The sequence below is a fragment of the Saimiri boliviensis genome, chromosome 3 (assembly GCF_048565385.1).
Source record: "Saimiri boliviensis isolate mSaiBol1 chromosome 3, mSaiBol1.pri, whole genome shotgun sequence".
Lineage (NCBI taxonomy): Eukaryota > Metazoa > Chordata > Mammalia > Primates > Cebidae > Saimiri > Saimiri boliviensis.
In genome coordinates, this window is record NC_133451.1 from 37,744,649 (window position 1) to 37,770,965 (window position 26,317).

The 26,317-nt window shown below is 37.0% G+C and overlaps 1 protein-coding gene across 3 annotated transcripts in view; it reads left to right on the top strand.

The window, feature by feature from the left end:
• The window catches only part of KLHL5 (kelch like family member 5), a 92,076-nt gene that overhangs the window by 3,596 nt on the left and 62,163 nt on the right, over window positions 1-26,317 (top strand). Inside the window, exon 2 of one of the 3 annotated variants that reach the window (XM_039468346.2) lies at window positions 16,892-17,365. The exons of 1 other annotated variant lie outside the window; for it this stretch is intronic. In XM_039468346.2, the coding sequence (XP_039324280.1) occupies window positions 16,986-17,365 (380 nt within the window). In that variant the 5' untranslated portion in view covers window positions 16,892-16,985. The remainder of the gene's footprint in view (window positions 1-16,891; window positions 17,366-26,317) is intronic. One more of the 3 variants, XM_039468347.2, reaches the window with a different exon arrangement.

A 26,317-nucleotide genomic window follows, 5' to 3' on the forward strand; every position in this document is an offset into this window, starting at 1 on the left:
ATGTGCTTCCACAGTTGTTAAGACAGGGAAAAGGGTGTGGTGATTGTACCTTGGCTTTTTTTTTTTTTTTTTTTTTTTTTTTTTTTTTTTTTTTTGAGATTGAGTTTTGCTCTTGCTGCCCAGGCTGGAGTACAATGGTGTGATCTCGGCTTACTTCCGGCTTCAAGCGATTCTCCTGCCCCAACCTCCCGAGTAGATGGGATTACAGGTGCCCACCACCACACCCAGCTAATTTTTGTATTTTTAGTCGGGACAGGGTTTCACCATGTTGGCCAGGCTGGTCTCGAATTCCTGACCTTGTGATCCACCTGCCTCAGCTTCCCAAAGTGCTCGGATTATAGGCGTGAGCCATCATACCTGGCATGCACTGGCTCTTAAGGGCGTCTGTTTGGAAGTGACACATGTAACTTCCACTGCTATTTCATTGGCCAAAAGTCACTTAACTACACCCAAATTCAAGGAGAAGGGGAAATGCATTTCTACCATGTGCCCAGAAAGAGGAGAACTGGAATAGTCTGTGAACAGTCTGAATGACTACTAAAGAGGCCTCATAGTCCCATGAGCTAACACAAAATCTTAATAAATCAAAACTCAGCTGGGTGCGGTGGCTCACGCCTGTAATCCCAGCACTTTGGGAGGCCAAGGCGGGTGGATCACGAGGTCAAGAGATCGAGACCATCCTGGTCAACATGGTGAAACCCCGTCTCTACTAAAAAATACAAAAAATATAGCTGGGCATGATGGCACGTGCCTGTAATCCCAGCTACTCAGGAGGCCGAGACAGGAGAATTGCCTGAACCCAGGAGGCAGAGGTTGTGGTGAGCCGAGATCGTGCCACTGCACTCCAGCCTGGGTCTTAAGAGTGAAACTCCGTCTCAAAAAAAAGAAAAAAAGAAAATAGAAAACAGCATTTCTTTGTGTATGTGACTGTGTTTAAACAGAATTATGCTGATGAGAAATACAAAGAACATCTTTTATTAGTTTGAAATGAAATGCTTTTGAAAACTCCACAACTACGTTTTTTATTTTGACCAAATGAATTTCATTCTTTTTAAATTGCATGTCCATTCAATAAACATTTGTAAAATGTGTATGAGGGGCCAGGTGTAGTGGCTCAAGACCATGCAATCCCAGTACTTTGGGAGGCCAAGGCAGAAGGATTTTTCAGACGAGGGGTTTTGAGATCAGTCTGGACAACATAGTGAGACCCTGTGTCTACAAAAAAAATAAATAAAATTATCTGGGCATAGTGGCATGTGCCTCCAGTCCCAGCTTCCATGGAGGCAGGGGTAGGGAGGTAGGCTGAGGTGGGATGATTTGAGCCTGGGAGGTCGAGGATGCAGTGAGCCATGGTCAGGCCACTGCACTCCAGCCTATAGGAGAGAAAGACCTTGTCTCAGATAAATAATAAGGTGTATAAGGCACTGTGTTAGGGCTGTGAAGATAAAAAGATAAATGAGGATCGGGTGTGGTAACTCATGCTTATAATCCCAGCACTTTGATAGGCTGAGGTGAGTGGATCACCTGAGGTCAGGAGTTCCAAGACCAGCCTGGCCAACATGGTGAAACTGAAACCATGTCTCTAATGAAAATACAAAAAAAAAAAAAAAATTAACTAGGTGTGATGCACGCCTATAATCCCAGCTACTCGGAAGATGAGGCAGGAGAATTGTGTGAATCTGGGAAGCGGAGGTTTTGGTAAGCTGAGCACTCTAAGCCTGGGCAACAGAGTGAGACTCTATCTCAAAAAAAAAAAAAAAAAAAGATAAATGGGGAGTTTACAATCACAATGGAAAATAGCTGTACTTGAGTTCTCTCTCCCTTTCTCTTTAAGGCATCATTTACAGCATGTAAATGATTTGTATACACACATATATAATAGTAAAAAAATACTAAATGTATATAAATTGTTACACTTTTTGGACTTAAGGAGTATTTTATGACAAATTAAACGATATGGCAGGGTGCTGTGGCTCATGTCTGTAATCCCAACACTTTGGGAGGCCGAGGTGGGCGGATCACCAGGTCAGGAGATCGAGACCATCCTGACCAACATGGTGAAACCTTGTCTCTACTAAAAATACAAGAATTAGCCAGGCGTAGTACAGGTGCCTGTAGTCCCAGCTACTTGGGAGGCTGAGGCAGGAGAATCACTTGTACCTGGGAGGCGGAGGTTGCAGTGAGCCAAGATCAGGCCATTGCACTCCAGCCTGGCGACAGTGAGAGTCTGTCTCAAAAATAAAAATTCAAAAAATCAAATTAAACAATATTACTTAAATTAGCATAAGCAAAAGGAATGTTATGTTAGAAAAGGAATATAGTTTATATCAGAGTCCAAGAGCAAGAAGCAGAGCTGGGCCTCAAAAGCAACTGGCACCAATAAAGAAAGCTGGGAGCTAGGTTTACTTTCTCTCTCTCCAGGTCTATATGATTTCTTAACTAGCCTCTCTCTTTGCACATGTATTTCTTTCTTCTTTTTCTCTGTTGACTAATTTTTCTCTGTTTTGCTGTTACATGGGTGTTTTAATCTAAGAGTTTACAAACTTGAAACTAACTGGAGGATTTAGCAATTTCAGAAGATCTAAAAATTTTTAAGCGCATTGTCTTTGTAAGCCCTTAAACACCAGACTTAGGAAATAATACAGTCGATGCTAGCAAATTAGCATAATTGACAACTTTATAGTAGAGAAAGAGGCAGTTATAATAGCTTTCAATCAAAGAAACCTGAGAGTAAAGAAACTGAGGTTCTACACAATTAACATCAGCTTACAAATTCTAGTGAGACAGGCTGATTATGATAATCAGGATGAGAAGGTACAACTGGATCTGACTTAAGTAACTACATATTCCCTTCCCGAACACTGGCAGACGCTATCTCCATTGTAATCCCTTCATCCATCCCTTCCTCCTCTTCCGCGGTAAGGATTGACTGAATTGTCTAACTCTTAGAAATCATCTTCTTTGATCCTGATACAGGGCTCCCTGGCTTCTCTTCATGGGTAATAATGCAGGAAGAAGGGCACATGTAATATACTACCTAGCTCTGCTCTTTTCTTCCATCCAAACTGGTCTCCTAGACACTCTTAATTTTGACATTTTACATTTTAATATGGTATTACCATATCTCTTCACCAACTTAATATAATTTTATTCTCAATAAATTGCCATCCTTTTTCTGTTAGACTTGTGTACTTAGCTTTGCTAGCAATGTTCCCATGTATTTTCAAACTATGCAGTAACCCCTTCATGGTTGAAAAATATCCATAGCTTCACCTCAGCAACAGCTGAAGAGATAAACTATGGGGAGGTGGTATATGTTACCTGGAAGTGGATTCTCCAAAGAAAAACAAAACAAAAACATGAGTAAAACCTGTGTATTAAATTAGGTTCCGATTGTAGAGTATCTGGAATGTCATTAAGATGCTTGTACTCTTGTTGCTGTGCAAATGAAGAGGTTTTCTTGGGTTAACTAAACTTCAAATTCAGAAAGCTTGTTTACTCAGAAAGCTATCAGACAGGAATCATAGCTTGCCAGCAGGGCAGCATCAAATGTTCCTCGGCAGTGGGAGTGATTTTCACAGCAGTCAATGCAGGCAACTCATAGCCATCTGGGTGTAGGACCTCAGAGGAAGCTCACACTAGGTGGTGCAGGAGCTACCTTGGCAAAAAAAAAAAAAAACGAAAACCCATGTCCCACAGGAGCCAATGTCTCTTACACAACTCCATAGGCTTGGTTTCCAGAGTTTCTGTAAAAGCTATGCTAATTAAGAGCCATCACAGGGAAGTCAAAGGTATAGCTCTTTTATGAGGTTATGGTTCATTTATAGTTCCTGAGTCTTGATGCAAATTTACTAATCATGTGGATCATTTTTATTATAAGTAGTGTTACCTAGTAACATAGTTGAGGTACCAAGTTTTACAGGTGGCCAGGGAACAGAGCCAGAAGTGTTATTAACTGAAGCTTTACTCATACGTGTATTATCTGCAATGCCTTTCGTTTAAGAAGTATTCCATAATATTTCTTTTGCTTATTTTGATGTAGTGTGTTTTTACTCTTTTTTAATGTTTTTTTTTTTTTTTTTTGAGACAGTCTCACTTTGTTGCTAGGGCTGAAGTGTGGTGGTGCCATCTCAGCTCACTACAACCTCCACTTCCCAGGTTCAACCAATTCTTCTGCCTCAGCCTCCCAAGTAGCTGGGCTTACAGGCACCCACTACCACACCTGGCTAATTTTTTGTATTTTTAGTAGTGACGGGGTTTCACTGTGTTAGCCAGGCTGGTCTCAAACTCCTGACGTCGTGATCTGCCCGCCTTGGCCTCCCAAAGTGCTGAGATTACATGCGTGAGCCACTGCGCCCACCCCATTTACTCTTTTTTTTTTTTTTTTATAATGGATAAAGCGAAGTAAGTTGAGAGGAAGGTGAGTCTGGAAAGGAAGGCAAAGACTATTAGATCATTAAAAATCCTGAATTCCATGCTAAAGATCTTAGCTTTTATTTATCTTGTCGCTGATGGAAAACAAACGTTTTAAGTAGAATGATGTAGTCAAGAATTGCACTTTAGAAGGCTACTTTGGCAATAGCGTGGAGAATGAATAAGAGAGGACTTAGACTTGAGGCTGGTTGGTTCATTTCTACTTAATATTTGCCTTTCTTTGGAGAGCTATTTCTCTGATAAGCAGAAAGAAGGAATACTCAAGTTCATGCTCCACAGGAGTTTAGAATTGCTGGCCTGGTTTCTGCATGGTTCTTTGTAGAGGCCTAAACTAGTTTGTCCTAAATGTATTTGTCATCTCCTTCCCCCCTTTGGAGTTTGGGAGGACTACTCTGAAGTGCCTCCTAAGAACACTGGATTTAATCTACTGCATAATTAACACTAGGAAATTCTAGCCTCCATTGATCTCTGCCAATCCCCATTTGGCCGCTAGCATCCTCATTTTGCTTTTTGCTGGAGTTAAATTATTGAACAGTTTATTGGTGGCTTTTCTTTAGGCCTAGTTTTAGGGCAAGCTAGGCAGTTTCTTTAATGGTTAACTGGTTTAATCAACATTTGTAGTGGTTAACCATTTCTAATTATGAGCAGTTGAGAAACAGTGCTTCACATTTTTTTCCCCTTTATTGCTTACATTGCCCATTACTACCCTTTCCCTACCCAACTTAGGCTGTTCTAACAAAAATACATAATTTATAAAATCTGGATTGGTCCTACAGCAGAATCAAATTGATCTGTGATTGGCTCATCTGTTCAGAGCCCAGGCAACTTTAATTGATTATTCTTGTGTCTAGAGAGTACGGATTGATTACGTTTTTAAAACCTCCATCACCATAAAGCTACGTGGAGACAGAAACACTTCTGGATTTGGTTCAGGTCAGTAGAAGACAAATTTGCGGTTATCCAGATTGTTATTTTTTATGGCACATAAGATAATTGGGTGTCTCAGCACATGCCAACCATCATGGATCAGGCAAGAATTTAGCAGTGGTTTTCCATCATTTTTTAATGATACTACAGTTATCATTCTTCTGCACAGCAAATATATACTTACATTGACAAAATCTAAGGAGTGGATAGCGAGGGAACCTTTTTTTTTTTTTTTTACCAGTCATCAAGCCAAAGGACTATTTTCAGAAATAACGATTTTGTTATACCATAGTAGTATTAACTGTAATAACTTTTGCAGGTGAGCTTAAAATAAATGCTATATAATATTAATTGAGCTGATTTTTTTAAATGTCCCTTGCTTTACTACCAGGTATCAGTACTGATAGGTAGTTGTGGGATAAAACGATTCTTTCGATGTTACTGTGGGTCAGTACTTTGTAAGAAACAGCAGCAGAAATTGCGAGGGAGTTAAGTAGGGAGAAATCTATGAGGCACTTGTACTTGGTGAATAAAGGTTATTTTGGCATTTAACTGCAGTCATGAACTTAATATTTTGTTATGAGAGAAATCGTGTTCCTTAAGTACTCTGGTTTTTTTGTTTTTTCTCTTTTTGGTGCCGTGCTTGCTTTTAATTTGGTCAGATATTGGCAAAGAATTTGTCTGCTCTGCTACTCTCTACTAGACATCTAACCTCATGCAAGTCAACTATACTCTCATTCTACTTCCTTATTCACACATTGTGGGTAATAACTACTCTACCTGCCTCACAAGGTATTTTGTGAGTAGCAAATGAGAATACTTCTTGCTTTGAAAGCAGGAAGCGGTGTGATATATTCGAAAGTACATGATTTTTAGATTCTATCCCAGACCCTGCCACTCACTAGATATGGGTATTAATCTCTCTCCAATATCTTCGTCTGTAAGGAGTGGGGAGAAGGGGGCAGGAATGACTCCTGTTTGACAGAGTTTTTCTGAAAATAAAATGCCCCAGTCAATGTAAAGTATTTTATATATTATTGTGCTCATGTGGGCACTTAAGAAATAGTAACTGCTGCTACAAATCCTGACCATTACTCAGGACTTAGATGTGCCACTTACTTAATCCTATTAATGAAGAGAAAACTGAAGACAAGGGAGGCGAAGTGATTTGCCCAAGTTATACAGCTAGCTGGTGAGTGGCTTAGCTATTGACTCAGGCTCTTTCTGCTGTGTCACTTAGGCTACCATTAATAAGTGATAATGTGGGAAAATAACAGCAGGAGCACTCTCCACCAGCTCCTTCTGCACTGATTTATAGCTCTACCTGAGGCACACTCTTCTAATGTAAAACGTACTTACCAAACCAAGGGCCAACTCAACACTCATGGCTACGTAGGCAGCTCCATTGCTGACCTGTACATCTCTGCGTACCCATTGAATTGAGTACTTACCAGAAGTTGGTTCTGTTTATTCACAAACCTGTTGTTAACAGTTATACTTGTTACAGTAATTATAAAATGCTAGTTAACATATAAATTGATGAAAGTGTAAAGAAAAGAGAATTCTTCCTATGAAAATTAAGTTGAGACTGGGCAAGGTGGCTCATGCCTGTAATCCCAGCACTTTGAGAGGCTGAGGCAGGCAGATCAGAAGGTCAAGAGATCAAGACCATCCTGGCTAACATGGTGAAACCCCATCTCTACTAAAAATTCAAAAAAATTAGCTGGGCATAGTGGCACACACTTGTAGTCCAAGATACTCAGGCGCTGAGGCAGAAGAATTGCTTGAACCCGGGTGGTGGAGGTTGCAGTGAGCCAAGATTATGCCACTGCATTCCAGCCTGATGACAGAGCAAGACTCTGTCTCAAAAAAAAAAAAAAATTAAGATAAATGCTTTAGGATGCCTCTATATAAATGAGTTATTAAAAAATCTTCTATCAAGTTAGACAAAGGCTGGATAATTGTAAGAGACTAGGGAAAAAGTCATCCAAGTCTACAGCAGTGCCTGTCAAAGGCCATCAGCCAGTTTACCTTGTCTTCAGACTATTAGGGGTCCTCAAGGATATAAGGAGCTCACATTAGAATACTAATTAACTGCATTAGGCAAACTAATGCACACTGTTTGGTTCAGCAGAGGTTTTGTTTTCATGGTGAGACTTTCTCCTTGAAGAAAGCAACACATTAATTTACAATCTGGCACAAATTTTTCCTATGGTGGACAGACCACTGGTCTAATGGATTCTGTATTTATATTCTTTCAAACGTGCTTTCAAGTTCTCTTTCCATTTATAGAAACCATAAATGGTAATTGTAGATGATGGATCATTATGGGTATGGCTTATGCAAGAAAAAGGACCCAAACTCAGTAGGAGACCCCTGTCAAATACATGGCATTAACCCTATATGAAAAGCGTTACAAATGAATGTGCATGTGTGTGTTCAAGTTAAAATAACATCTTTAGGGGAATGTATATATTTTTATGATTATTGACTTTTTTCGTTAGTGGACAACTATAGGTTTTATCTGATAAGGGGGCTTTCACTGTACTCAGAGTTCCAGGTTGACTGGAAATAAATCTTTGACCTCTGCATCTGTCTGAGCTTGCTTTGCTATCTTGGCTTACCCTATATATTCTGTATGTATCTTTATCATGCTGTATTATAATTTTTAAATTTAATGTCAGTTCCTACATTGTAAGTGATAAGGCAGAGGAACACAATTTAAAGGTTAAAGCTTACTCCACTTACTTTTTTTGCCTTGATCTTTTTCCTCTTGATCTTCTCTCATAAATGTATACTTATAGGCATATTGTTACAGTGCTTTTATTTAGGATACACAAATAAAATCCCTATATTGTATTGCTTTTACCATGAAATCATCTTCAGTTTTTCAGCATAAAGTTCTTGACTGCTGAATTTTCATGGTTTATTGCAACTGAATTTAAATGTGTGTGTGTGTGTGTTTGTGTGTGTGTGTGAGAGAGAGAGAGAGAGAGAGACAGATAGAGAGACAGAGAGAGACAGAGAGACAGTCTCACCCTGTTGCCCAGGCTGGAGTGCAATGGCACCGTCTCGGTTCACTGCAACCTCTGCCTCCCAGGTTCAAGCAATTCTCCTGCCTCAGCCTCCTGAGTAGCTAGAGCTACAGGCATGTGCCACTCTACCTGGCTAATTTTTGTAGAGACAGGGTTTCACCATCTTGGCCAGTCTGGTCTTGAACTCCTGACCTCAAGTGATTCACCTGCCTTGGCCTCCCAAAGTGCTGGGATTACAGGCATGAGCCACTGTACCTGGCCAGAATTTAAATTTGACATTTAAAATTTTTCATTTACTGATTGAATTAGAGTTATTTCCCAGTTGTTTTTAACAAAGTGAAAGATTTAACATTGTGCTAGAAATCTTAATTTTGGATTTCAAACTGTAAGTTTTTCTTTTTATTACAAAAGAAATTTTGGTGCCATGTGTTTGTGGTATTGAGTGAATAGAATCCAAAGATAACCAGTGTTATCCCAGGGCTCATCTGTTCACACTTTAAATTTCTGATTTCTTAAATAGATTAATTTTTGGCTCTAGACTCCTATCCTAGCTGTTTGGTTACTAGATATATAATTAAAACCAAACATGTCTAAAGCCTCACTCAATCCTCCTGAAACAATATCCTTACTTCCTTACTTATGTTAATATTAGCATTCTTCTTCCAATCACCCAAATTTGAAAATGCTGTCATCTTTGACTTTTTCCTCTCCATTTGCCACAGACATCCTAGAAGGTCTCTGTAATATCTTAAACTTCCACCATCCTTTCAGATCTTGTTGCCTCCAGTCAAGTTTGAACTGTGCCTCTTACATTGCAGAGTTTTCTAACTGGTTTCCTTACGAGGTACCCTCCCTTGTAAAATCCATTTTTCCCCATTGCCAAATTAACCTTGAGGTGTATCTCTATATTCTTACCTCAAAAACCTCAACTTCACCAAAATAAAGGACACACTTACCTCTTCATAATTCAGTAAGAGTTGCATTCAAGACCCTCTGTTGCTGGATATTAAAATCTTTCATCAAGATCCGTGCCGTGAATTTATTCATTTTTTAAAAATTTATGTTGAGAAAGTATTTAAATACCATGCACCATACAGGTTGTTAGGGATATAGTGGTCCCTGTCCTGATTGATTTTTGTAGTCTGTTTCCTCATCTTTGTGTTCTGTTCTGCTTACAGAACAAAACATTTGTTGAATTTACAGAAATACAGGATTTTTTTACATTTATCATATTTGCTTCTTATGAGAATGGAGAAGAGGTACAGAATGTCTGGTATATTTCTAGAATTAAAGTCAAGTTAATAAAAATAAATATCAAATCTTTCAGGATAAATAACTGAAATTTTCCACCGTCATACATTTTTAAGTGTTATGGAATTAACATGTTGATAGAATTATACTAGTATTCAAATATTTTAAATAAACCAAAATCTGATAGACCTAATTTGACAAAGTTTAAAAGGTATCCCAGAATTAATAAACTTTGGAGAGCTCTTCAAAATCATTCAGTGCAACTTACTCTTTTTATAACTGAGGAAAAACAGAGAGATGAGAGCTGCTGGGTTAGTATTATAAAATTCTTGATGTTTTTTAATGCAGTGTATATCACACACTTAAAACTTTAGAAATAGATTTATTAAAATTGATGAGTCATAAATACTGTTATCTAAAAAAACTATGTGAAGAGAGGTTAACGTGGTGATGATTATTAATATAAAGTAGTTACCAAATAGCCATGATTTAAATTGAGTGAAGCCATAACTTTAAAAACCACACTGTTGAAGTGAGCTCACCTTCATTCTATTTTAATGATATTTCAGTGTTTCTATTGTAACACCGAATAGTGTCATCTTTTAAATTCACAGACTAAGATTTAAGCAGATTTGAAACAAATTGCACATAGGTCCTTTAATTACATTTTGAAAAATGTATTCATAATGGACACATACTATCTATTTTAAAGAATACAGGAGTGATTTTGTATTTCAGGTTTAACCTAAAGTAAAGCAAGGTTATTAAAATGAGAGGTCCAGAATATAATTTTGTAATGAGTTTGAATAAAGTGTGTTCATTTGAAAAGACATCTGCTGTTTAGCCATTGGATTTCAAGTGATAGAATTTTATGTCATAAGAATGAATAGAAGAAAGAAATTCCTAGAATCACATTGTGATTTTTCTCGTAAGTTACAAAAATACTGGCAAGATTTTGTCAGCCAGGTGCCATGGCTCACGCCTGTAATCCTGAACCTTGGGGGACCATGGCTGGCAGATTACTTGAGCCCAGGAATTCAAGACCAGTGTGGGCAACATGGCAAAACTCTGGCTGTACAAAAATTAGCCAGGTGTGGTGGCACATGCCTGTAGTCCCAGGTTAGGACTGCAGTGAGCTGAGGTTGCACCACTGCACTGCAGCCTGTGTGACAGTGAGACCCTGTCTCAGAAAAAAAAAAAAAATTTGTTACCTAAGATAAAATGTGTCTATAATTTAAAAACCAGATTCTTAATTTATTTTATAATTTAAAAAATAGACAGTGTAAGTATATACTTTTATTATTGCTCTTATATATTATTGCTCTTATAATTGTTGAATAGTTTATGTTTTCATTAGAGAAATATGTATTTATTTATTTATTTATTTATTTTTTGAGACGGAGTTTCGCTCTTATTACCCAGGCTGGAGTGCAATGGCGCGATCTCGGCTCACCGCAACCTCCGCCTCCTGGGTTCAGGCAATTCTCCTGCCTCAGCCTCCTGAGTAGCTGGGATTACAGGCACGAGCCACCATGTCCAGCTACTTTTTTGTATTTTTAGTAGAGATGGGGTTTCACCGTGTTGACCAGGATGGTCTCGATCCACCTGCCTCAGCCTCCCAAAGTGCTGGGATTACAGGCTTGAGCCACCGCGCCTGGCTGAGAAATATTTATTGAGCACCTACTGTCTCCTAGGTACTATTCTATTATAAATGCTGAGATTGATGACCAAAACAAAGCCCCACTTAAGTGAGGATGAAGACCATAAGCAAGTAAGCATCAAATATGCCAGGTGGTAGTAAGTGCTATGAAAAAAATTAGGAGGATCAGTGGGCTTGTGAATAATGAGGGATCTAATTTACAGAGCATAGTGAAGACCATCTTGATAATTTAACAATGTAATGATTTTTAATAAGTACTGATCTTTTATAAGTAATTTTCCTGGGAAATACTTGTTATCAGAGCTGGATAACTTTTGGAGCAAAACAATTTTATATTGTTGGTGAAAGTTGTTGGAACACAAGAAAAAGTGTTAAGTAAATTCTGAATTTCATGCCATAAAGGCATTAATGTTTAAGCTTACTTCATACTTTTCATAAAGAAAATATCAGAAATATAAGAACTACAAATCAAGAAGGTAAAGATTAAATAGAAAAAAAGAGCAAGAGGCCTAAATAGCCATTTCACGGAGGATATCCAAATGACCGGTAATCATGAAGAGTTACTTAGCCACGTTAGTAATGAAGAAAATGTAAAGGAAACCAAATGGGATACCATTACACACCTGTCAGAATGACTAAAATTAAAAAGACAATATGGGCTAGGTGCAATGGCTCACGCAGTGAGTGACTCACGCCTGTAATTCTAGGCGTGAGTCACGCCTGTAATCCTAGCGCTTTGGGAGGCTGAGGGGGGTGGATCACTTGAGGTCAGGAGTTTGAGACTGGTGTGGCCAACATGGTGAAACTCCGTCTCTACTAAAAATACAAAAGTTAGCCAGACATTGTGGTGCACACCTGTAATCCAAGCTATTGGGGAGGCTGAGGCAGAAGAATTGCTTGAATCTGGGATACGGAGATTGCTGTGAACAGAGATCATGCCATTGCACTCCAGCCTGGGCGACAGAGCAAGACTCCATCTCAATCAATCAATTAAAGACAATATGAGTGTTAGCTAGATGTGGAGTAACTGGGATTCTCATGTGCTGCCTATAGGAGTGTAAACTGGTAACAATCATAGATGAACACATATATACCTTATAACCTAGCAGTTTTATTTCTGGATATATAGTGTGCATGTGTTTGTATTGCGTGTGTGTTTATATAATATATAAAAGCATTAATACTTATATATAAACGCACACACAGTACACATATGTATGCACCAGACATTATGTACAAATACATTTATAGCAGCACTATTTGCAAAAGTTGAAAACTAGATAAACAACTCAAACGTCTGTCAGTAATAGAATGGATTTTGATGGTTGTATGTTATATAATGGAGTATTATAACACATAATAACATATGCATAGTATAATATAACCATTAAAACCAACCATCAGCTGCTACAGACAATAACATTAATTTCAAAACAATGCTGAACAAAAGAAACTATTTCTATGAAGTTGAAAAGCAGAGAATACTAGTTTATGCTAAGGATGGTGGTTACCTTTGGGAAGAAGCTGTGGTAATCTTTCTGTTTTTGAACGTGGGTGGTGATACATTTGGGTTCATAGTGTGATAATTTATTGAGCCGTACTTGTGATTTGGACACTTCTCTGTTCTATGTGAAACTTCATTATTAACATTTTTTTTTTAGACAGAGTCTTGCTATGTTGCCCAGGCTGGAGGGCAGTAGGTGATCTCAGCTCACTGCAACCTCTGCCTCCCTGGTTCAAGTGATTCTTCTGCGTCAGCCTCCCGAGTAATTGGGATTAAAGGCACAGGCCAGCACGCCCAGCTAATTTTTTGTATTTTAGTAGAGATGCTGTTTCGCTGTGTTGCCCAGGCTGGTTTGGAACTCCTGAGCTCGGGCAGTCCTCCCACCTTGGCCTCCCAAAGTACAGGCGTGAGCCACTGTACCTAGCCTAGTTTTTTGAGACAGTTTCACTCTTATTGCCCAGGCTGGAGTGCAGTGGTCGAATCTCAGCTCACTGCAACCTTCGCCTCCCGGGTTCAAGTGAGTCTATCTCAGCCTCCTGAGTAGCTGGGATTACAGGCATGTGCCACCATGCCTGGCTAATTTTTTGTATTTTTGGTAGAGATGGTTTTCTCCATGTTGGCCAATCTGATCTCTAACTCCTGACCTCAGGTAATCCGTCCACCTCGGCCTCCCAAAGTGCTGGAATTACAGGCATGAGTCACCACGCCCAGCTAGCGACTGGCCTATTTTTTAAATTTTCTTAAAGGTACAGGCTTTAGTTGCAATTCATCTGGAAAACAGAAAAAATATATTTCTAAAACAAGACAAATAATGATTTAATATCTGTAGAAAATAAAGAATTTCCATTTGAGGAGGAGGAAAAGACAAATAGCTCAAGAGAAAAATAGGCAAAGGATGTAAGTAGATAGTTCTGAAAATGAGATGTCAAAATGGCCAGTATATGAGATACGCTCAGTAGTTCTCTGGAGTTAAAAGAATTATAATACTCATCACTAACTGTTAGGCCTATGAAAATAGATGAGAAGGGTACACTTTACTTTTCAAATTCTGAATTTTAGGAAAGTAAACTATTCAGATTTAAAATACACGTATCTCAGATTAGGCCAGCCATGGTGGCTCATGCCTGTAATCCCAGCACTTTGGCTGAGGCAGGCGGATCACCTGAGTTGCAGAGTTGAAGACTAGCTTGGCCAACATGATGAAACCTCATCTCTACTAAAAACTCAAAATAGCTGGGTGTGGTGGTGCGTGCCTGTAGTCCCAGCTACTCAGGAGGCTGAGGCATAAGAATCACTTGAACCTGGGAGACAGAGCCTGTAGTGAGCCCAGATCGTACCACTGTACTCCCCGCCTGGGTGGCACGTTAGGTTCTGTCTCAAAAAAAGAAATAAAATACATATATCTTCAACCCAGCAAGTCCACTCCTAGGAATAAATTCTATAGATATAAAAGCCTCACAAGGATGTTTACTTCAACATTATTTTAATGGCAAAAACCTGAAATCAACTAATGGCCGTTAATAAGAAAACAGTTTAATACATTGTGTTTTACAGTAATGAAATATCATATAACTCAAAAAGATTATTAGTTTATATTAACTTATATTTTCATGTATATGTAAAATTAGGTGAGAAGAGCAAAATGCCAAAAGATGAATACAGTATGATCTCTCTTACAGCAATAGTAAAAACTCCTATGTGTGTGTGTGTGTGTGTGTGTGTGTATGTAAGTTTGTACATGATTTATAAACATTGAGAGAGGTGTGAAAGGCTACATACACTAAGCTCGATGTCAACAATGATTAACCAGGGGAATGAGTGGATGAGGATTGACAAAATAAAGGTATCATCTTGCATTGCAAGATGTTTGCTGTCTCTGGCCCCTGCCCACTCAAATGCCTGTAGCACTCTCCCGTCATTTCAACAACTAAAAATCTACCACCATCACCCCCCACTCCATTTTCCAGAAGCCTTGAGAAGCAAGTTGGTGCTTCTCTTGTTGAGAACCACCTAGTAAGAGTAACTGAAGTGTTTACAAAGATGATAGTGACTGAGCTAAATCTTGAAGATGAGTGGGATTTTTAAACCAAAGTTTCTCTGGGAGGCAGAGTGTTATAAAAGAGGGAACAACATAATGTAGACTGCCTTGACTGATGAAGTGGTGTTTCTATGTTGGAAAATAGTTAGAAATAAAGTTGGCTAGGTAGAGTGAAGTTAGAAGGGTGTTGAACAGAAGGAGTCAGTCAAAGGTGAGAGGAGAGGGGAAAGTGTCATTTCTCTCTCTAATGTGTCCCACATAGTACCGCCAAGTTAATTTTCTCAAACATTGCCCTGTTCAACGGTCCACTTAATAATGCCTTTGCAGCATGCTCAAGGCATTTACCTCATCGTATTCATCTAACTTTATCTCCTACTATACCTTAAAATTAATTAGGTAAGGCTGGCTAGCTGATCAAACTGATTATTTCCTACTTCTTCCTTGCCAATATGCTCACTTCATGCTTTTATTAATGTCTTTTTCTATAGAAATCTATCATTTTGCCTAAACAAAATTTTGATATTCTTAGCAGCCTTCTTCCTAATGAAACTGGCCCATACCACTGCATACCATCCTGATGTCACCTTTCTTTCTTACAGTTTTTATGTTTTTTCCCATAATATTTAGCATGAAACTATACTTGGCTTTTTATTCTTCTCATTTGTGTTTCACTGAATAATTTGTATTCTCCTAAAGAGTTGTGTGATGTTAGATACATGCCTCACAATATTTTTATAAACCTCCAAAGTAGTTTTTATTTTTGTTTTTTGATCAGCCTAGATAGGTATTGCATTTTTGTATGAAATTAGTTGACAAAGCAGTAAATACTGAACACCCTGAAAACTCAAATTGTGCATCGATAGGTCATACTTTAATATTGCAGTATTTTAATGTTTCTTATTATAACTTATCAAATATTTTGTATTTGGTTCAGTAGCTAGACTTAATTATTTTGGGGCTTAGGAACCAAGATGGATATATCTCTGTGTCCCTGGCAGTGCCTAGTAGATTGCATTGTTGACAATAACTACTCAGTATTTTTGAGTTTGATTTATTTTTATTTGCTTTATCAATTTGCCTTCACTGTAACCTTCACTGTAACCACGTTAAAACCATTGTTTTGTTTTGCTAACAACAGAGGGCATCATTAGGGCACTTGTACACCCAATAGTCCTATCCCAGTCCTTGGTAGCTTTTTGAGCCACACTTTCCTTTTCCTAAGTAATGTCATAGAAATTTGGATATTATACTAACTGGCAGTGGCCCATTTCTGCTTATAGAGAAATCCTGGCTTCAGTTTATTTGAAAAAAGAGTATTTGTCACATTTTGATCCTTTGTAGTTTTCAAACTTTTTATTCTCCTCATTATTATTTGTCTGAGTGAAATCTTACCCACAATCTTACTATATTAATTAGATCAATTTGTTTTCTGAAAGGAGAGATGGGGTGAAGGCAACAATCTGGAGCCCCACCTTTGTACTCCCTTTTCCTTCTCATTGCTCACTCAAAGAGCGCAGCTTGAAAATCACTATAACTCATCTAATTTTACAAATGCTTTTTAAAATACTTGTTTTGTGGTATTTCACTTAAGGACTTAGTTGAGAAATAGAAACATTTTAGTTTTAAAGTGATTTAAGTACAAAGGGAAATGCTATGGAATACATGTATTGTTTCAGCAATAAAAGAGTTAATATACTAAGCAGCAGAGACTGAGATACTGCAATGGGATAGTGTTTTCTGTCTCTGTCATTTGTGGTTTAAGAAAAAGGGGGTGGTGTTCTGCATTTGAAAGGACTTTAATGAATGCTGTCAGTGTTTTTGAGACCTAATGGTCAGTGTGAGAAAGGAGAGCCTGGAAAGTGGTCTAGCTGCTTCAGGATAGGTGGATGAGAGTTTGCTCTGATTGAACGGAATGTTCCACCGTGTTTCATCTTTATTCATTATCCTTTGTTCTTTAAAATCTGATATATTGACATAAAAGTAATTGTAGATATATATATGAATGTGATTTATTTTCCTTTACATCTTTTTGTTGTGTACAGCAGGGCATACACTTCTCTTGTCTTGGTTGGATGCACAAATCTGTGTGCAGTGCTTTTTGCCCGTTGCCTAGACGATCACTTGGTTTCTCTGAGGATGTCTGGTTCTCGTAAAGAGTTTGATGTGAAACAGATTTTGAAAATCAGATGGAGGTGGTTTGGCCATCAAGCATCATCTAATTCTACAGTTGACAGCCAGCAGGGAGAATTTTGGAACCAAGGACAGACTGGAGCAAACGGTGGGAGAAAGTTTTTAGATCCATGTAGCCTACAATTGCCTTTGGCTTCAATTGGTTACCGAAGGTCCAGCCAACTGGATTTTCAGAATTCACCTTCTTGGCCAATGGCATCCACCTCTGAAGTCCCTGCATTTGAGTTTACAGCAGAAGATTGTGGCGGTGCACATTGGCTGGATAGACAAGAAGTGGATGATGGCACTAGTGAAGAAGAAAATGAATCTGATTCCAGTTCATGCAGGTTGATTATTTTCTTACTGTTAGAAAAGGGGTGTGGGGGGTATATCTCTACAATGTTTTAAAATAATTTAGTATTTATTATTCAAAATCTGATTATATGTCTACATCTGCATACACATACATATCTTGGTATGAACATGTGGTACTTCTGCTAGGATTTTTTTTAATGTTCTAATATTCTGTAAAATTACAAAGACAACAAATAGCATTCATTTTGAAATATCTTGTGTTCTATATATAGATCTGCCTCAGCTTTGAAAAAATATATAGTAGTAATTTCATGTATCATTGCCTGTGGTTTGCTTCATTCATTAATGTTCTGTATTCATATCAAAACTACAGAAGACATTTCTATAGTATGAAATTTTATGTGACATTTTAGTTTATAACAGATTATAGTCATTTTTAAATTAAATGAAATGGAAAGGTTTTACAAAGAGATGCACATTGTAGTTACCAATTTTTGGACACAATTGTAGTTGTCAGTAATATTTTTCTTGTGGTTATTCTCTTTGTCCTGTGTGTGTTACAGCTCTCCAGACTAATATAGAGAATACTAAGTAACATGTCTCTAAGATGACAGCTACTAATTCCTGTTACCTTCACTTTCACTGAAATGTGTGCTATTTGGGGAAACGAAGGACGTTTCCTTCAGGAGAGTTTAAGGGAATGTAGAAAGGCTAGATGCGATTATCTGGTGAAAAGGGGATAGGAAGAGGGGGAAATCAGAAGAAAGAAAATAAAGAAAAAGATGGTTATTTTATAATGATTTTATCTACCTTTATCTTGGAATCTGGCTCTATCTTTGAAATGTATTTTCTTATTAATCAGTTTAAACTACAATAAGATATTATGTAACAAGTTAGAGCATGAAAGTCATCTTTCTAAATCATCTTCATTCAAAAATTGTTTTAAGTATTTAAAGGCACAAAGAGCTTATCATTTGTCTAATTTGATTACTATGTTTTTCTTTTAAAATTTCTGTGCAGCTTTTGATAACACTTCTGATTTGTAAGTTGGTTATTAAAGATGTAGGCACATATGGATTGAGACAAAATGAATTTATATATTTAAGTATCTCTTACTTGAGGATATTTACCACCTTTTTCTCTTCTAACCTTAAGAACTTGGAATTGGAATGATAAAAAATATATAGTCTGGTCGTCTGCCATCATTTGCTTAATGGAGAGAGGGGAATATCTGTATGTAGGTAAATAGTGTATTCAATTTAAATTTTTTAAAATTAGTTCACAACTTGGCATTATCTTAAGGAAATAGAAACCACTAATAATTTAATTTGGAGATCAATTGAGCTAATACGGTTTCATCGTTTTATATTTTCTTTGAAGGCTTGTTGCCATAAAGAGAACAACTTATATAGTAAAAGATTCATTATTTTTGTGGAGAACCAAAGAGTAAATGTTTCATTTGAAAGTAAATATATCAATAATATTTTAACAAAATTAGAAAAAAATAAAACATTCATTTACCAACATAAGTAAATTCACATATAGAACTCAACATGTATCTACTACAGGAGAAATTATAATGTGAATATAAAATTTTTATATGTGTATAATCTTGGAAGAATTACACACACATTGGTTGTTATAATTCCTTACAGCAAAGGTAGTTTGCATGGCTAATGATTATTTAAATAAAACTAAGCTATTCTTGAGTATGCATACAGAAATATTTTGGTAGGATATTCTTTATGAAAGAAAAATATTGTCCTTTTTTGACTGAGATTGCTATGTGCATTCTTCAAGAATTTTAAATTGATATTTTTAATTTATAGGAGATATAAAAATAAAATTACATTTAAAAAATCTAAAATAAATGAAATTTTTTTAAAAAATGCAACTCAGGAAGACTCATCAAAGTAAGACGGATGTAGACAGTTTACACCTTCAGTAACCAAACTGTTCCAAAAATAAAATTTCAAAAATAAAATGTACTGCAAAAAAATGTTTTTGATTTTAAGATATGAGAGGAAATATGTCAAAGCAATTTAATATTTCAGATGGTTTGAAATTTCAATGTTATTACAAATAAGGAAAAAAATTCAAGATTTTAGAAATGTCCTTTGTGTGTATATTCATTTTCTCCATTTTTTTCCTAGATTAAATGGATTTAATTCTTAAATCTTCCTTCAGCCCCCTGGCTCTGAGTCTTTGACCTTTATCGTAAAGATACATTTATTTGCCCTCAGCTGTTTGATTAAGTGAGCAGTCAGACTTCTCTAAGTAGTTGTCCATCTACTATAAACAAATCAAAGCCTATCACTGTTACCGTCACACTGATATTCATCAGTTTTTGTTTTGTTTTGGTTTGGTTTGGTTTTTTTGAGATAGTGTCTCACTCTGTCACCCAGGCTGGAGTGCAATGGCACAATCTCGGCTCACTGCAACCTCTGCCTCCCAGGTTCAAGCCACTCTCCTGCCTTAGCCTCCCAAATAGCTGGGACTACAGGTATATACCACCACGCCCGGCTAATTTTTGTATTTTTAGTAGAGACGGAGTTTTACCATGTTGGCCAGGCTGGTCTCGAACTCCTGACCTCATTCTGGCCACCTCAGCCTCCCAAAGTGCTGGGATTACAGGTGTGAGCCACCATGCCCGGCCTCATCAATTTTTTTTATGTAACTTTAGAATAATTCTTTTTCTTATATAATATTTGCAAATAATAAAAAATATAGTAAACATTTTGAGCATACTACAGATCGATATCTTAAAATATTAAAGACTTAATTAGGAAATACATATGATATACTAATTATTTGTTTTAAGCATCATAATATTTACATAGATTTCAGAACTTAAACTGAAATTTTGAGTTATTAGAAAAAGGGGAAGACAGCTAAGTGGTTTTACATACTTAGAATCTCATTAGCCACGGTGGATCTGGACAGTTTAAAGCAGGAATTAAGAGGCAGCATATGCTGATCATGTTTTATCAATTGTATTCTAACAAGGAAAAATGTCTGCCTGAGTCTTAGACTTCTGGTAATTTCTATTACCATTCACCTAAGTGATTTAAAAGTTTCTTGCCTTTTAACTTTGATCTTGCCTCTGTAGCCTAGCTACCTTTTCTCTATGAGAGTCATCCAAATCATTACTTTGGTATTAAAATACAAACTTAGTCTTCTTATAATATAAGGAATTTTAGATCTTATAACAGAGTTGTCACCTTTTATGTGAGCATTAGGATCCTAAGTCCTTAACTGAGGATGAATTCATACCAGGGCTAGCAAAATCTATATGGTGGCCCACTGTGTAACCATAGTGTAAACATGGTTTATACTTCCCTCGATTTATTGACCTTGACATTATGTAATTTTTGACATATTTTCAACTGGAGGAATTTTATTTCAAATTTCATTTATAAAGTTAGAGCTTAATATCATCAGGCTATTTTTTACTCCTTTTGCATACGATTTTACTGCACTTTACAAGTACAGACGCTTCCTGACTTAAAATGTTTCAACTTTATGATGATGATAAAGCAGCATATATTCAGTACATTCTGTGACTTCCAATGAGGTACATCCCAATAAATCCACAATATGTTGAAAAAATATTGTTAAGTTGCAAGCATATTTTCAATTTTTGATGATTTATCCAGATATAACCCCATCATAAGTTGAAGAGCATCTGTGTTAAAAAATAATCATTGCTGATAGTAAACTGGTGCTTCCTAACTGTGAGCACTGTTCCAAGCACTTTACTGTATTAACTCATTTAGTCGTCACAACAAATTCTTGAGATAGGTTGCTACTATTACCAGCCTAACCTAATTCTAATTGTATAGGTGAGTCAAGTGAGGCACAGAAAGGCTAAATAACTTGCTCAAGGTTAGTAAGTAAAATAGCTGCGTTTTTAAAAAAGAAACTTTATTTTTTAAGAACCATTTTACATTTACAGGAAAATTACAAAGATGGTACAGTAAGTTTCTATATACCCTCTACCCAGGTTCCACTGTTATTTGTATCTTACGTTAATATGGTACGTGGGTTACTAGTAATGAACAAGTGGTGTTACATTATCGTTAACAAAACTCCTTATTTTATTCACATTTCTTTAGTTTCTTACCTAATGCCTTTTCTCTGTTCCAGCATCCTATCTAAGGTATCACATTACATTAAATCATTGTGTCTCCTTAACCTCCTCTTGGCTATGACAGTTTCTTAGATTTTACTTGCTTCTGATGACCTTGGCAGTTTTGGGAGTACTAATCAGGTTTTTGTAGAATGCCTTACTCAATTGAGATTTGTTTCCCCATAATTAGACTGAGGTTATGGGCTTTGGGGAGGAATACCACAGAGATAAAGTGCCATTTTTATCATATTATATCAAAGATACACACCATTAATCTGACTTATCACTGTTGGTATTGACCTTGATCACTTGGAAGTAGTTGCATTTTTGAACTCAAACAATGTTGTAGATTTCATGCTCTTAAACAACACTGTACTATTAGCGCATTGCCTACATTCCTCTATGACATTCATTTAATCACAGTTCAACTGTAGCATATAGCTAATTATTCATTATAACCAGTTTCACCTTCTTTCTTCAGTTAATTCTCTTCTCTTAGTTCTTGAGAATGCCAAACTTTGCTAGGTTACAGGAATAATCTCCCAGAACTTTTTTTTTTACTTTAAAATCTTTTTTTATTTTTTATTTTTTGGTGTGATGGATCTCATCCAGGCTAGACTGGAATGCAGTGGCGAGGTCTCAGCTCACTGCAATTTCTGCCTCCTGGTTTCAATCGATTCTCCTGCCTCAGCCTCTTGAGTAGCTGGGATTACAGGTGCATATTACCATGCCCAACTAATTTTTTTGTATTTTTAGAAGAGATGGGGCTTCACTGTGTTGGCCAGGCTGGTCTCAAACTCCTGAGCTCAAATGATCTGCCTACCTCAGCCTTTCAAAGTGCTGGGATTCTGAGTGTCAGCCACCACACCCAGCCCCATAACTTTATCCACAGTCTTCTCACTCATCTTACTGGCTGCTTGCCTCTCTGTCTTTTCACTGCAAATATCGCAAACTCTTCTATTTCTTGGTCAGTTGATTTGCTACTCTTCAACTCATCCTGAAGGCATAGGTCCTCTCCTCTCCCAACAAGAGGTTACCTGCATAATATCATCATTCCTCTCGGGCAGGCGTCCCAAACTTTTTACACAGGGGGCCAGTTCACTGTCCCTCAGACCGTTGGAGGGCCACCACATACTGTGCTCCTCTCACTGACCACTAATGAAAGAGGTGCCCCTTCCTGAAGTGCGGCCGGGGGCCGGATAAATGACTTCAGGGGGCCGCACGCGGCCCGCGGGGCCGTAGTTTGCGGACACCTGCTCTTGGGCATTCTTCTTTTTCTTGATCTTTATGTTGTCTCTGCATCTATTGTTTGATCTGGGCTGCTAATTCTGGTTCAGTTTTAAATTAAAATCCTCTAATGTGTTTTTCCAAAGGTGGCAAAAAAGTTTATATAATGATCTTGTATCTAGAAAGGATAATATTGCATTGTCTCCCCTCTCACATATATGCCCACATTTTATGGACTCCATTGGGAATGTGACATAAGCTATGCAACCTCTCCCCAGAAAACTCGTGTGTGTGTGTGTGTGTGTGTGTGTGTGTGTGTGTGTGTCTGTGTGTAATATATAGGGTTCAGGGAGTTCATGAACCCTCTGAAGGCTGTCTGTATGCTGTATCCATCAAAGTTCTTAGTTTTAAGCAACTAAAGTTGACTGGATGATTTAAACAGAAATAGGAAATTATTGAATCATAATAGTTCCCAGAACTGCTGGGAAAGCTGAATAATTGGCATATGAAAAGGATAGGTCCTATAGTTATACAATTGACCTTTTAAACTCCAAATTGTTTAAGCAGAAAACCTGTTTTTATGCCATTTATTGCTCATATTTTATTTTACCTGTGTTTCACTTGGAACAAAAGAGGTCTTAAGTGTTTAGAATCAGATATGTTAGGCATGAAAACAATGGCATGTGCACACACACCCCTCACAGATAACTACATAACTACATAATTTGCTCATTTGACTTTGGGAAGTATATTAGTAAGGCATAGGCTAAAATGATATAACAAAGAGATTCAGAAACACAGTGGTTTAAATTAGACTGAAGTTTATTTCTCCATTACCTCACAGGTGGGCAAGTGGCCCAGGGCAGATAGACAGCTCTGCTTCATGATTAAGAGACCCAGATTCCTGTCATATTGTTTCTCCATTCTGTAAGATGTCATCCTTTCTGCATGATTGAAGCTTACTCAGCTGTCCCTCAGCATTCCAACCTGTAGGAAGGACTGAAGAGAGGAAAGGGAAGACATTAAGCAAGTGACACAAGTTGCTTGTATCAGTTCTGCATATATTCATTGGTTACATAGCCACAATTAGTTACAAAGGAGGCTCAGAGATAGAGTCTCACCCTGGATAGCCATGTCTCCAGCTAAAAGTCATTATTGTGGTAGATATAAGAATGAATCTGGGGTTATAATCAACAGAGTGCAGGAAGTGAATTCAGCTGAATAGAACCATTCAGAGTTCTTTGGATATCATTTTTAAGTGAAAATTTCCCTATTACATATATATATATGTAAAATTTCCCTATTATACACACACACACACACACACACACACACACATACACACACACACACACATATATATATTCTTGCCATAGAACCATCAGAAAATAGAGATAAGTAAAAATGTAAAAAGTAAAAATCACCGAAAAGCCCAGCCACCTCGAAATACTGTTAATTTGGGGAAATGCCCTTCTGGTATATTTTCTATACATGTATAATACGTTTTTAAAATAAAAATCTCAGTCTTATTGGTCATACTGTTTTGTAGCCTGCTTTTTTTGCCCTGGTATAATTTTTTAAGTTAGGACTCTTGGTTACAAATGACAGAAGCCCAGATCAAACTGACTTAAGCAAAAACTAGAGATTTTTGGTTCACATAAATAAAAAATCCAAAAATACAGTCTAGTTTTAGACACGGCTGGACCCAAATGATCAAATAACACCAATAATCTATTTTTCTCCATTTCTAAATTCTGTTTTCCTTTTTGATGGCATTATCTCAGGTAGCCTTTCAGTGTGGTAGTGAAAAGGCCATTAACTGCTCCAAGTTTTACTTTTGGTCAGCTTAGCAAGCTCAGTGGAAACAAAGTGACATTTTTCTAAGAGTGTAATCAAACATCATGAAATTGACTCTGATTGGTCTTGTTTGGGTCATGTGCCCACCTGAACCAATTGTTGTTGCCAGGAGATATGATACTCTTATTAGCCAGGCCTTATTGGCTTCTACACCTCTGACCATTTAGACTGAGGCAGGGGAATATGTGGTTTCTCAAAAAGTAGAGATGGGTTTTACGACTTTAAGAAGGAGTTCTGGATAGGCAAAAATAAAGTCCACTAAACAGCTCTCCAGGCCATTAAATATTCTATATCTTTTCAAGTGGCTCCATCATTCTTCCATGTATGGATTGTCCTTTTGTTTTTTTAACCAGTATTCTGGTTTTTTTTAAATGTATTGTTTCCAATATTTTTCTATTAGAAACAGCCTATGATAAATCCTCCCTGTAGCTAGATCTCTGTACATATTGACGATTCTTTCCTTTAGACAAAAATCCCAAGGATGTTCTCATTTGAGGGTTTTGATTTGTATTCTCAAAGTCATTTCACAAAGATTTCTATTTTAATTCTCACCAGCATTGTATTAAAAATGTCCATATGCCCTTCCATTTCATACTGGTTATTTAAGAAAATTGGATTATTATAAACAGCATTTAACTCTCTTCACCACAGATACTCTGGCACTATCCCAGAGGAAAAACACCCTATAAATTTCCAAATCAAAATACATTTCTCTTGAGGAGGGAAAGGATGAAGACATCCATTTTCCTTAGCTCTTACTATTTCTCTTTATACAACTACCTGTCACCTCCTTAGAGAGGACTACTTCCGTAAAGGGGCATTTCCAACTCCTCATCTTCCTCACGCATCTAAATGTCAAGACATATTTCAACTCTCGACTACTACTTGTTGACTTTCTAAACCCTAGCCCACACTGATCTTCCCCTTTTCTGTATTCCAAGAGCAATTACATTCCAATTAAAGATGCACAGTAACGGTTAAAAATATGTATTAAAATGTCTGTTTATATTTTACCTTTTAAATTTCTATTTTTATCTGTATATAATATAAAAATTATACAATGGTATCTATCTTTTATAAATTAGTAAACACATATTTGGGTGTGTTCTTAAAAGTATACTGACAAAGGGTATGTATCAAATTTAGAGACTGCTAGCCTATACTTAGCAACTTGTAGTCTTGAATATTTGTAAAAGATGCTGAAAGATTCATAATACAGTAAGCACAGTTTTGCAAAAACATGAGTTCTGAATGCCACAGACTAGGAGTAAGTCACTTACCTAGAGAGTGAGCCAAATATTTCGTTTCCAAACAGCTTTTTTCCCTACTTATAATCATAGACAGTATAACTTTTATAAATTAATTTTTAAAACTTCTTTTGAAAAAATTACTTCATTAAGAAATTCTAGGGTAAATTCTGGCAATAAAAGTAGAGATCTAAATAGTTTATAATAAAAAGGTATATTGGTCATGGTGTATATTATGTGAGCACATGTACATGTAACACATGTAAAATCTGGGGAATTATAAGAGTTAGAATTGCTATTTCACTTTTTCCAGTTTATAAAGCTTGACTCTTCAAATTCCAAGTCCCTTCACTAGGGAATAATATCTTTCTTAGCATCCCCGCAGTTTCTAACTGGTGCAGTGCTGCACATTAGTAGTTGCTCTGTGAATATTTGGTGACTTGTTTCTGTTTGATACTTGCCTCTTTTCTATGTTTAGGCATTTTTCTGACTTTAAATTTTATTGCCTACTGCAGAGAGAGACT